This window comes from Siniperca chuatsi, linkage group LG20 (genome assembly GCF_020085105.1).
Source record: "Siniperca chuatsi isolate FFG_IHB_CAS linkage group LG20, ASM2008510v1, whole genome shotgun sequence".
NCBI lineage: Eukaryota > Metazoa > Chordata > Actinopteri > Centrarchiformes > Sinipercidae > Siniperca > Siniperca chuatsi.
Genome location: NC_058061.1, coordinates 20677678 through 20689993, shown reverse-complemented (window position 1 = coordinate 20689993; position 12316 = coordinate 20677678). Strand labels below are relative to the sequence as shown.

At 39.5% G+C, this 12316-nt stretch overlaps 1 protein-coding gene across 3 annotated transcripts in view; it reads right to left on the bottom strand.

Moving 5' to 3' along the window:
• The window catches only part of wu:fj29h11 (protein NO VEIN), a 45601-nt gene extending 36715 nt beyond the window's left edge, over positions 1–8886 (bottom strand). Inside the window, exons 1-5 of one of the 3 annotated variants that reach the window (XM_044178491.1) lie at positions 8570–8886; positions 7616–7707; positions 2408–3987; positions 743–941; positions 275–642 (exon numbers count right to left, since the gene is read on the bottom strand). In XM_044178491.1, the coding sequence (XP_044034426.1) occupies positions 275–642; positions 743–941; positions 2408–3987; positions 7616–7622 (2154 nt within the window). In that variant the 5' untranslated portion in view covers positions 7623–7707; positions 8570–8886. Of the gene's footprint in view, positions 1–274; positions 643–742; positions 942–2407; positions 3988–5375; positions 5511–7615; positions 7800–8569 lie in introns of those variants that run through there. The other 2 variants (XM_044178493.1, XM_044178494.1) reach the window with 2 other exon arrangements.
• Between the last annotated feature and the right edge of the window lie 3430 nt (positions 8887–12316).

The following is a 12316-nucleotide window of genomic DNA, read 5'->3' as shown; positions in this document are numbered from 1 at the left end:
TAGTTCCAGCACATAACTCCCTGTTAAACCAAAGCTTGTTGTTTTTACACTCAAGTTATTGTATGGATTAAACAAACGAGATATAAAATGTGAATTTGTTACATTTTTACATTTGGACAGAGCAAGGCTAGTTGTTTACCCTTGCTTCTAGACTTTATGCTAAGCTAAGCAACTGTATGCTGGCTCTAGCTTCATATTTACCATACAGAGTGATATCAATCAATAAAGTTGAACTACTCCTTTAAGATTCAAAATGTGTCCTCTTCCTCCTCACCTGCTCTTCGGTGACCAGTTCTCCCTCTGCAGCGATGTCTCGTATCACATCTTCCATCAGACTGTTGACTAAATCAGGATCCAGGACTCTGTTCCTCCTCCTCCCTTTGAGCTCCTCCACGTCCTCCTCCATAGCCTCTACTGCCCGCATATTAGCTCCATGGACCACTCTCAGCTGGGCATGATAAGCTTCTCTAAACACGGGGGTGCTGTCCTCTCTATTGGTTGCATCTCTAATTTTGCTCTTCTTCTCTTTGGTCACAAGTACATCTGCCCCCAGCACTGGAAAGTCAGAGCTAGAGAGGAAGTTGGACACAATGGCCTGTTGCTGCTGCTCTTTTTCAGGCTCTCTTGTAAGATCCTGCACGGCTGTGGAAGGATATGGCAACACATATTTGTTTTATAAGTATGGATAAGTGACTATATTTGTTGTTTATGCATGAAACTGAATGCTGTCATGTTTGTGTACCTGCAGTTGTCTGCAATACAACCGTCTTGGGATCTGCTGTTGGTTCAGATTGAGTGGGCATCTTTTTAGGTCCAGATGCTTCCCAGCTGTCATACAGAGACATGTACTGTGTCAGAGGCAGCTGTTCACCAAACTGCTGAAAATAGCAGGTTTGGAGTTGGTCCATTGATGGAGCACTGAGCTTGTAATTCTTCATCACCTGGAACACATCAATAAACTTTTACTGACCAGGTGGCTTACATACAGTACAAAGGCAGACAGTGGTATAACTTTGTGTGCTGTAAAGGCCAAAGGTTTTTAGATTAGATTAGTAGATTAAAGGCACAATCCAACATCCAAATGCAAACTACAACCGTAACCAAGTTATTAGCTTAATATTGTTTTATGCTTTTGAAGGTTTGTTTACATCAGTAATGACTATAAGCTTTTTTATTGAGATCAGTTGACTAAGACGCAAAATACCTTGTACCTTGATTTTCTATCAGTCAAAATGGATTACAAATGCAAACTGACCACGCTTTTTTAAGTATCAACACCATGCCCCGTGTCTGACATGGATGGCAATTTTGAAACACTGAACTGTTCTGACTTGAGACATATAAAGCTTTTGTTTCAAAAGGTTTCACAATATTTCAGAGTAGTGAGCTGAGCACCAACAGTACTTCTCTCTGCATCAGAAAACCAGTGAATAATCTGTTCTTAGGTGTCTTAATTAAGGCCTTAGGTGACTGAACTATTCACTCCCCTGCTTACATTACACCATAGCCAAATTAACCTGCCAGGAGGGGCTGAGGGCAAAAAATGTGCTGCTGGGCACCTATTAACCCCCATTCCTCCCACTCTTTCAGGGCAGTTGCCTGCATTGCTGGGTTGGTATCTGACAGACCAATTAGATTACATGCCCTCTTTGCATGTACTGGGCTTATAGTGAAGCATTAGTTAAAGGATAAAGCTGGTGTTATTTTGAATTTTTATCACTGCCAACAAATCCCATGAGTTTATTTTGATTCCATCCCATATAGTCTGTCCTGCTGCCCAACAAATACACAATTACTGAGCCTTTTTTTTTTAAATAAATGAAACTATATATTTGGGATCTGTTTTTAAAGATGTACGTCTATAGAAACCAATGGGCTTGGGGCTGAGTACGACAGAAAGGCTAGGGAAGTTTAGGCTCAATACACACAGTTGTGTAAACGCCAGCTTCAATGACAAACAAATAAGGTTTAAGAAATATTTTTATATTTAGGTGCTTTCTGATGTTTGTCTATGTATTAAAAGACCTTTCAATAAATTTGAGAGCAACAGCAAGCTAAAAATCCTGTTTTGAATTTTGGTTGTGGGTTGTGTGGTGCCATGCAAACATGCTAGTGCCAGCCACATTAGCATTGCAGACTCAAAACCCCATGTCTAACCTATGTGAAATGTTTACTTGTTAAGTCTACTTTCCTTCTATCATGGTGCATTGGATAATTTCTAGGTTTGTGTCAAGGTAATTAGCATCATGTTTGGATATAAGATGCACTGTCTGGGTCACAACTAGCAATAAGTTAAATTAGAATTGTTGCTTCACTGTAAAATGTACTCAGGTGTACATTAGAAACAAATGCTAACAGAGTAAACACAGCCTAACTGAAAAATACAAAATCTGTCTATGTAACTGACCTCTACGACCCTCTGGTACAGCTGCTGTTGGGTCAATTTCTCAGCTGGCTTGGACGCAGTAAAGAGTGGGTTAACAGGAAGACCGTAGGTGGAGAATAAAGAGTCAGTGGAAATCAAAGGAGGACCTAAAAGGTTAATTCCTGCCTGAGTGGGAGGCTCAAAACGAGAGCTAATATCAACCTGTGGCATGGTAACACTAGTAGTGCTACTCTTCCCAACAAGTGATTCGGTTCTCTGTGGTGTTGCAGGCCTGCTGTCCTCTGATGTCCCAGCCACAGGCTGGTGGATCTTATGAAACACCACTTCCCCTCTCACAACTAGATCTCTTTTCAGAGATGACACCAGGCAGGAAATAGTTTTGAAGCCCAAAGAGGCCAAGGTCAGGTTGTGGCAGTATTTCTGGCTGTAGACTGTAGCCACCATCTTCAGTGGAATCCCATCTGGATATTCTTTCATCATGGCCACAATATTCTCCAGAACTTTCTCAATCCTCTTGTCTTCTGTAACTTCTGCTGATGCCCCAGCTGCAGCTCCAGCTCTACTTTCACATCCATGGTCCTTGTAAAACACAATTTCCCCCTCCACAACCAGATCCCCATCCAGAGAGGCTACCAGGCTAGCCATTGAGTCGAAGCCAATGGAGGATAAAGTCAGGTTCTTGTGGTATGTCTGGCTGTAGAATATAGCCAGCTTTTTAAGGGGGATCCCAGCTGGGTGCTGCCTCACCATGGCCACTATATTCTCCAGAACCTCCTCCATAGTCCCGCTGTCCTCTGTAGCTTTTGTAGATACCCCAGCTCCAGCCCGCCTCACTTGATGGCGGTGGGTTTTGTGAAATACTATTTCCCCCTCCACAACCAGATCCCCATCCAGAGAGGCTACCAGGCTAGCCATTGAGTCGAAGCCAATGGAGGATAAAGTCAGGTTCTTGTGGTATGTCTGGCTGTAGAATATAGCCAGCTTTTTAAGGGGGATCCCAGCTGGGTGCTGCCTCACCATGGCCACTATATTCTCCAGAACCTCCTCCATATTCCCGCTGTCCTCTGTAGCTTTTGTAGATACCCCAGCTCCAGCCCGCCTAGCTTGATGGCGGTGGGTTTTGTGAAATACTATTTCCCCCTCCACAACCAGATCCCCATCCAGAAAGGCTACCAGGCTAGCCATTGAGTCGAAGCCAATGGAGGATAAAGTCAGGTTCTTGTGGTATGTCTGGCTGTAGAATACAGCCAGCTTTTTTAGGGGGATCCCAGCTGGGTGCTGCCTCACCATGGCCACTATATTCTCCAGAACCTCCTCCATATTCCCGCTGTCCTCTGTAGCTTTTGTAGATACCCCAGCTCCAGCCCGCCTCGCTTGACGGCGGTGGGCTTTGTGAAATACCATTTCCCCCTCCACAACCAGATCCCCATCCAGAAAGGCTACCAGGCTAGCCATTGAGTCGAAGCCAATGGAGGATAAAGTCAGGTTCTTGTGGTATGTCTGGCTGTAGAATATAGCCAGCTTTTTAAGGGGGATCCCAGCTGGGTGCTGCCTCACCATGGCCACTATATTCTCCAGAGCCTCCTCCATCTTGAGTAATGCTATCAGGGGAAAAAGAGACCACCATTAACAGATAAACACTGCAAAGTAGTTTACCAGTAGTCTGGGCTCTCACTAATAAGCTACATACAATGCAAGTTGTTTATGTAATGTGCTTTAAAACACACACAAACAGATATCCAACAGAGAATGATCCTTAACATTATAGAGGGAAGAAAAAGAGGCAGATATGTATATACAATTGTCAATATTAGGGCTAAGTATTGTTTGAAATGGTGAAACCTTAGTTGAAAGCTTCTATAATCAATATATTTGTATTAACAATGGATCAAATGACTATATGAAAGGGGTTGCTTGTTAAGTTGGTGGAGACCAAAACAGAGCTAAAAGGAGAGTGAATATTGGACTTACATTCATAAGGTGGCTGAAAACACAACTCTAAATGAATCCTAATGTTGCGTCATGTCTGCTAGATGTGTAAATAAGGCACTGTTTGCATAGTGTTGTGTTTACAGGTTACTGCGCTGGCCAAACAATCTGTAATTTCAGGTTTAAGGAATATAAACCTGTTTTTTTTCTTAAACAAAAATAATAATAATTAATTTATCATTATTAACAAAAATATGCCAAACGTCTCAATGCATCAATGTTTAAAAAGAACAAAGAATTCAAGAATGTTGTCCTAAAAAAAGCAGTTGAACAATAACTTTGTCTAAATAAAATATTGTCTATAACTAGCAAAGTCTCCTTATTTCCTGATTTGGATTTGGTTGCAATATGTGGTGAAAGAATAAGACAACCTGTCCAAGCATGTGACTTGATTTGAACATTTCTATACTTTGTCATACTCAATGTTACAAACACACTTTGGTCAGGAAGTATTATAATTCAATACCCAGCCCTAGTAAATATTCTTGTCAATATTGTCAAATACTAAAATTGCAATTTTGCATCAGAAGGCTCAAATTACCAAATCCTTCACCTTTACCAGATTAAACTGTCACTCTTTAAAACCAACTAGCCAACACAGTATAGTGATAAGTCAAGCACAATAATAAACAACGTGGATTATTTTCTCTTCCAACAGAGGCACACCCAATGTACCATTATTGTTTGTTTATGACTATACACAGCTGACAGCACGACACAACACAAAGTTGAAATGGTTTACACTTATCAACCCATCTATGATGCTACCCCAGCTTGTCAAAAAATCCGTATTTCTTCATTTTGTTAAAACCATGACATGAACATTACAGAAATAATCCTAACTGTAGTTGCTGTACCAAAACATCAAAACAGCAAGCTGCTAATTAGCCTGCACATAACATTCCCAACATACTGTGCATAGAGGCACGTGGATAAACTAGAGTCAACAATACAAAGTTGTTGATGAATAAGCAGAGAGCCGAGATTGGGTCTATCTTACCTATTCTTTCAAATGACAAGATCTGTGGTTCATCTCTCTCAGAAGTAGAACAACTGTGTATAAACCAGCAACCTTCCTGCTTCAGCTTATAAACTGCCCTCCCTCCCTCCTCCTTTCTTACTGGGTTTCATTCTGGGCAAAGTCAGAGAGAAATGAAACTGAAAGTAACTTGCAAGCTTAGTCAAATCTATGGCTGATTGTGACCAACAGCCATACTCGCATATTCCTGGAAATGGTTATGCTCCACCACACAAGAAAAGCAACACAAAGAGGAGGAGCAAACAAAAGCAGCTAGTATAGCAGTAGAGCAGCATACTTTTATGACCTACAGTAAACCAATTTGTCTGAGGCATTAATTAATTTAAAGGTCCAGTATGTAACATTTAGGAGGAGCTATTGGCATATATACTGTATAATATTTATAATTCTATTTTCATTAGTGTATAATCACCTGAAAATAAGAATAGTTTTGTTTTCATTACCTTAGAATAAGCCGTTTTTAATTACAGAGGGAGCAGGTCCCCTTCCACAGAGGCTGCCATGTTGCACCACTATGTTTCTACAGTAACCCAGAAAGGACAAACCAATCACTGGCTCTAGATTGGGCCTTTTGCGTTTTTCGCGAGTTTCATGCCCACCGTAGCTTCTCCTACATGCTGGACCTTTAAAGGTCTGCTTTTATATTCAAAGAATATCTGCTGAGACACAAAGTCAATGATACAGTATTTACCAGATGATATGGTAACGAAAGTAAGCAAAACTGCTCTGTAAGAGCACGTCAATGACAAAACAGGAGGGAAAATAAAACTGGAGTTGCATGTGGGGTGATGTGACTGAGGAAGGGAGGGGAAAGAAATCATGGCTTTGAGTTTCACATTCCTGCCTTGCCCCAGCTGATTCACCTCAACTGCTGTGTAATAAACCATGTGACCAAATACACTGTTACCATCAGTGTGTCAGTTGTGAAAATAAATGTGTACCTAAGGAAACGAAACACAGGATAAGAATGAAACATTGGCACTGTGAATTCCTGGATAACTGTGTGGATATTTATGTCAACACAAAGTCACTTGTTAGCACATCTACCACCCCACCTCTTTTGGTAATGGTATTGTTCCTGTTTCCCACCTAACCAGAATGACTGGCTGCCACTGAGGAATTTAAGCGCTATATCTTTGCACATTCTATTCTGTTTAATTTCCTTCTGTCTACCAGTGACAGTAAAACATGGTAGATGGCAAAATCAGTGCTATTATATTCAGTCTCACATGAAAAACAGATAATTTATCAGATTTTGCACAGCTCCCTCTGGAGCTTCATACAACTTTTTTCACATCTGCAGTAGTACTCTGCAAGACCAAATAGACTTTGATGTGTAAAATTAGTGGAGTTCCTCTTTAAAGGTGAGGTATGAGATTCTGGAGAAATCCAATGCCATGACAAATACCATGATATAGAGCAAACAACGACACAGCAAGTAATGTAACTAACGTTAGCTAGGTTGTGGGTTAGCAAACTGTCCCTACAGTTGCTGCTGCGAAGCTAACAGCCAGAGAGGACGAGTTGTTTCCCAGAGCCAGCACAGCAGCTCCAGACAGCGATACTCACAACTCTCCTGCTACTATAGCTAACATCACAACAACAGCATATCTTGGCAAACTAGAAAGTAAGCTGAATGTCCACGGGCAAGTCATTTAACGTTACCTGACACACAAATCATGGCTGGAATTGCTGGAATAGTGGTGTGTGGCTCGGTCCGAGCCACTTTGTTTATTTCCCATTTACAGAGCCAGGGCTGTGTACAAACTCAAGAGTTTTTCTCAGCGCACACACAAAAGTCAGCAACACAGCTGAATTTGACAAAAAGACGTGTATTGGATTAGAATCGCATAACGCACCTTTAATGACTAGTTCTCAGTTATTATCTCTACATTAGCATAGCATAGCATCAATCTTAGACAACAGAATTGCACCTCTTCACTCGAAAAATTCAACTAGATGGCAGTGGTGTTGCTGATTGCATTGTTTAGCTGCTGTCATAGTAAATCAAATGTTAAATGCAAATTTTAAATAAATTAAAGGCACAGTGCTTTCTTGTACTACATGTAACTCTGGCCCACAGTCTAGGCAAGGTTTGCAAGAAGTCAGTGAATGTAATGAAAACAGCTGTGTGCATTTACTGTAAGGAAAAATCCACCTTAAAAAGGACTACTGGTAAAAGCACGCCACCGACAACATACCTTGCATTGGTCAGTTTGTGACTATGTGGTCAGTACATCATATCTTCTCTCTCCTCACAGTTAGGGCTGTAGCGTACAGCATGGGGAAAGCACTGCGAATGAAGATGAAGACAAAAATGCAAGAGAGAACAGTGATGAAGACATAGCTAACAGCAGAAGAGTGACAGGCCACATAGGTAATTCATCTGTGCAGAGTCAAAACTACTAATACAGTCAAAACATTAGGTCACAGGGTTCCCTAACCTGCTGAACCTAAGTGAGTTTTGTCCTACAACTCAGGCTCATGACATCTGACTACTGACCCAGCATAGCTGACACACACAGAGGCTCCCACCTACAGTGTGAGCGTTTGGTGATGATTTTGCTCGGCATGTACTGTATGCCTGCTGTCTCCCTTGCATACTGTTGAATTGTCACAGACTGTATGTGGCTCTGCTTTTAACTATACTACATGTAAAACAAACTGTACGTAGCGGACAGAATACAGCATGTACAGACAGCCATTCAAGATTGTTTACTCTAATATAAATGTAGAAAACATATCTCAATTTCACTACGTCTTTTCTATTAATAACTAAAATTAAAGCGTAATTGGAATTCCCCGCTTATAACATGATGCTAAAATAGTGTAAAACGAAGGGAAAAGTTAGAACAATGTGCCTTTTGGTACAAAAAAGGTGGCACAAAGAATTTTGGCAGCCAAAGGAGCATTTCAACAAGCCTGATACATTTTCAAAACACCTAACGTTAGTTAACAGCTTCAAGACTCCAGTCAGACGCTAAGTTACTGTAATGTCGCTAACGTTAACTTGTCTGGCAGGAAGGCAGGTGCAACCAGAGATACCTGCTCCCGACAAAGTAACGTTACTGTAAAGGTTACACCAACTGACCTAAGTTACGTGCTAGCGATACTTAAACTCAATAGCAAGTATGGCTGACTGACTCTCCAGATACCTGTTACTGTGCCAGACAATTCGGGCGTGTGCCTTTGCTTTCATTCAACATGTTCAGTCTCTATGCTGAAGGAAATAACCATGGCAATATAGAACCAATGGGGCCGTTTACTTTAGCTAGCGGACCTGCTACGCTGGCTAACGTTAGCAAACAATACCAAAGTATAATTAATCAAATTAATCAATCAATAACGAGCGTTAAAATGCCCAGTGTCACAGTATTGGTATTTCGGATACTTAACATTGTTGCAATTAAGTGTCATATGGTACGAAATTAAGCGAAACTCATTAGATGGTCATATTGTGTGGCACTGCTAGACGGCTACCTAGCTAACGTTATGCTGCATTCAGGTTATACGACAAAGATAGTACATACGAACGTTCTACTCAATAAAAATGTTCATGTACAAAAATTGTAAATATCACCCACTTCGGCCTCAAAGGCTTGTTCATCCCAGCTGTTGGTATTCGCTTCTTGAGATTTGTCCCCTATTTTTTCGTGAATGTTTATCACCAATAGTGTAATGTAGAAATATGTCATCTACTTAATAAGGGGTGTATTTCAGTCAATCCGCATCACTCCTTAACAATTTTTTATTTTCAGTGTGAAACAGCAGATTAATTGCACACAAATAGACAACTAAACTATCGAGTTTACAGTTTTCAGAGAGATTTAACTGAAGATGAATGTCAGACGGGTTTTCTCACCGGTAGAATGAATGCAGCGTTGTGTTAAAAAGTGACATCAATATTTACCACGATTGTAACTGCCTCGTGAATAACAGTTACAGGTTACTTTCTGTAGGTACATACCCTGACCGATGTTTTCTTTGCCTAAATCTAACCAAACCTTTATTTGTTGTAACAGTTGAATCTTTGAATCTCAACTAATAAGCTTTTGAAATGTTACAAATACTCTATAAATATGTAGGCGGACTATCCAAGTAAAGTGCAACGGAATATTGTTTTAATTTTGAAGCCTGGATGTTCAAGTTGTGAGACTTTTAAAGTTAGAGTGAAAAAAAAGTGTAGCACACAAAAAAGAACAATCAAAAAGCAAAACAAAATAGAAAAATCTGAGATTCATCCTGTTAATCAAATTACCATGATACATTAATATATATACAGTATTTCAAATATGAATAAAAATTATTTAAAATTCGGCTTTCTTAATGATTTTACATATAATGTCGTCTAATTGAAATTTCAACTGTTGAAGTGAATTTCAAAAGTCTCAGCTGGACACAGTCCACCTTGGTGTGTTACAAAGTAGACCAATTAAAGTGTCAAAGTCAACTCAGAAGGAAAGAATGCTAGGCAAACCGCAGCTTGGGAATCAGAAACTCTTAAGAGAAAGATTTATTGATTGATCAGTGTTCAGGAAAGTGGTAATTCACTAATCAAGGATGTGATGATATAATGATTGGATAAAACTTAGTAATATAGGTCATAAGATCAGTATGGCCTTCACACAAACGATCGCACCGTTGCAGCTCTTCAGGAAAAGATTTTTATTGTAAGTTAACTGGCAGAGCCTGGTGTCTTTTAGTATATTTCCATTTCTCCAGCTTCCACAAACATCACACATGGAAAAATATGTTTATCCCATGCAAATTTACATTTGTCATCTTTCATTTTGTCTTTGTAAACATCATCAAAGTACTCCACTTCTGCTGCTGTTCCCTGGTTTTTAAAGTCAGTCATAGTAGTAAAATATATCAATAGCAAATGGATGGATTGCCATGAATTTGGTACTGGTATCCACCGTGACCAGAAAATACATCCTAATGATTTGTGCTGATCCTCTGACTTTTCATCTAGTGCCACCAATAGGCCAAAGGTTTCACTAATCCACTGAAATCTCTTAACATCTAATGGATGGCTAAATTTGGTACAGACATTCATGGTTCCCAGAGGATGAATCCCTCTGACATTTCCTCTTGAGTTTGTCAGTTTTGGTTTTTAGTGAAATATCTCAAAAAACTATTGGATGGATTGCCATAAAATTCAGTGCACACATTCATAGATCCCAGAGAAACAATCCTACTGACTTTGGGGTTCCCCTGACTTTTCCTCTAGCGCCATCATCTGGTCTAATCTTCCATTTGTCCATCACTTTGGTTCATGACTGAAAAACTAATGCCATTCCTTTCAGCCTCAGCTGTACTTTGTGTTTAGTGCTAATTAGCAAATGTTAGCACAAAAGTAAGTAACCAACAGAGTAGATATAACTAAAACCACCAGTTCACCTGCAAAATGTAACAATCATGTTTTCGGCTGACAGTGGCATCCCTGTGTCCTTTCCTAAACGGATTCTCAGATCATGCAACACTTCCCTGACTCTCTCCATGCACTCATGCTGTCCACACAGCCACACTGACACCTGCTGGCGACTTGCTGATACAGCAGACCGTAATACACCCATGACTGAGACTGGCATAGAAATATAAATAACACCGTCCCCTAAAATTTAACACTGACTAAACACTCTTTCAAGAATCTAATGGAAAACATACAGAAAAATTCAGAAAACAATTCAGGACAATATTCAGCACACGGGAAGCACACAGAGAGAGTGGGATTGGGAGATGTGCAGTAAGTAAAAATGTCCCGAGATCATTGATAGTTGGACAATTTCCATATTTTATAAAATAGGCTGTATATGAGTCATTTACATGTGCACTGTATCTGGAAAATTAGAGGCTGCAAATGAAATGCACAAACATGTTGCAGTATGACGGATATGCACTGACGGATAATAAAGCACTTCGGCTATCTGTTCTAATAACAGTTGTGAATGAGCTAATGGTAACAATCCATTTCTACAGGTTCTGCCCTAAGGCATTAAAAGTTGTGTTTTGATGTGCATTTAAATCAGAGCTGACAACTATCCATCTAAGTGAATTATTATCATTATTAGAATTATTAATGATAACAATAAAAACACCAAATGTAAACAATATTGAACATGTGATGCAACAAATCTGTGTTGGTTCAACTTTGGTCTTGTGTGTTTTATCATTATAGCTGAAGGACAGTGTCGTGTTATAGAGGGAAGATCATAGTTTCACATCAACATGTAGACACAAAAGTCGTGATATTTATTACTAAAATCCCTCCTTGAGCGCATCTCTGTCTCAATTTTGTTTTCAAATTCAAATTTGTTGTATTGACATGATTCATGGCCACGTTTTGCCAGAGCGGTTTGCACAAGGTTTACAATGTGAGTGAAATACATAATAATAACAGACAATAGGCTAAGTGGTTTCACATTATTGTAGCTATAGCCTGCTAATGAAAGGAAACCAAATCTAAAATAATGGCTATTAGACAAACAGTTCATATCTAAAGCAATAACGCGAGACATATTAACAGCTACATCAGTTAGATAACATACTAAAAGTCACATTTTGACCCCCCAAAAATAATTAATTGTAATTGTAATTCTTTATACTGTACTTTGCCAATATCATTCCAAACACTAGGTTTTACCCATCTGTCAGCAAAAAGGTTTTGTAAGGAAGTGAATCTTATTTTAAATGGCATTAAAATTAGTTTGATCACTTACTGATTCACATCATTTCAATAGGTTTGTGTCAAGTATATTTTTCATATTTCTGTTTCACGGAATGATCCATGTTGTTATTCTGAATGACTTTTTGTCAAATTGGCCTATAAAGTGTATATTATAATTGTCATTATTGCATTATTATTAGTATTAGCCTGTTTCATTAAAGACAGAGATGAT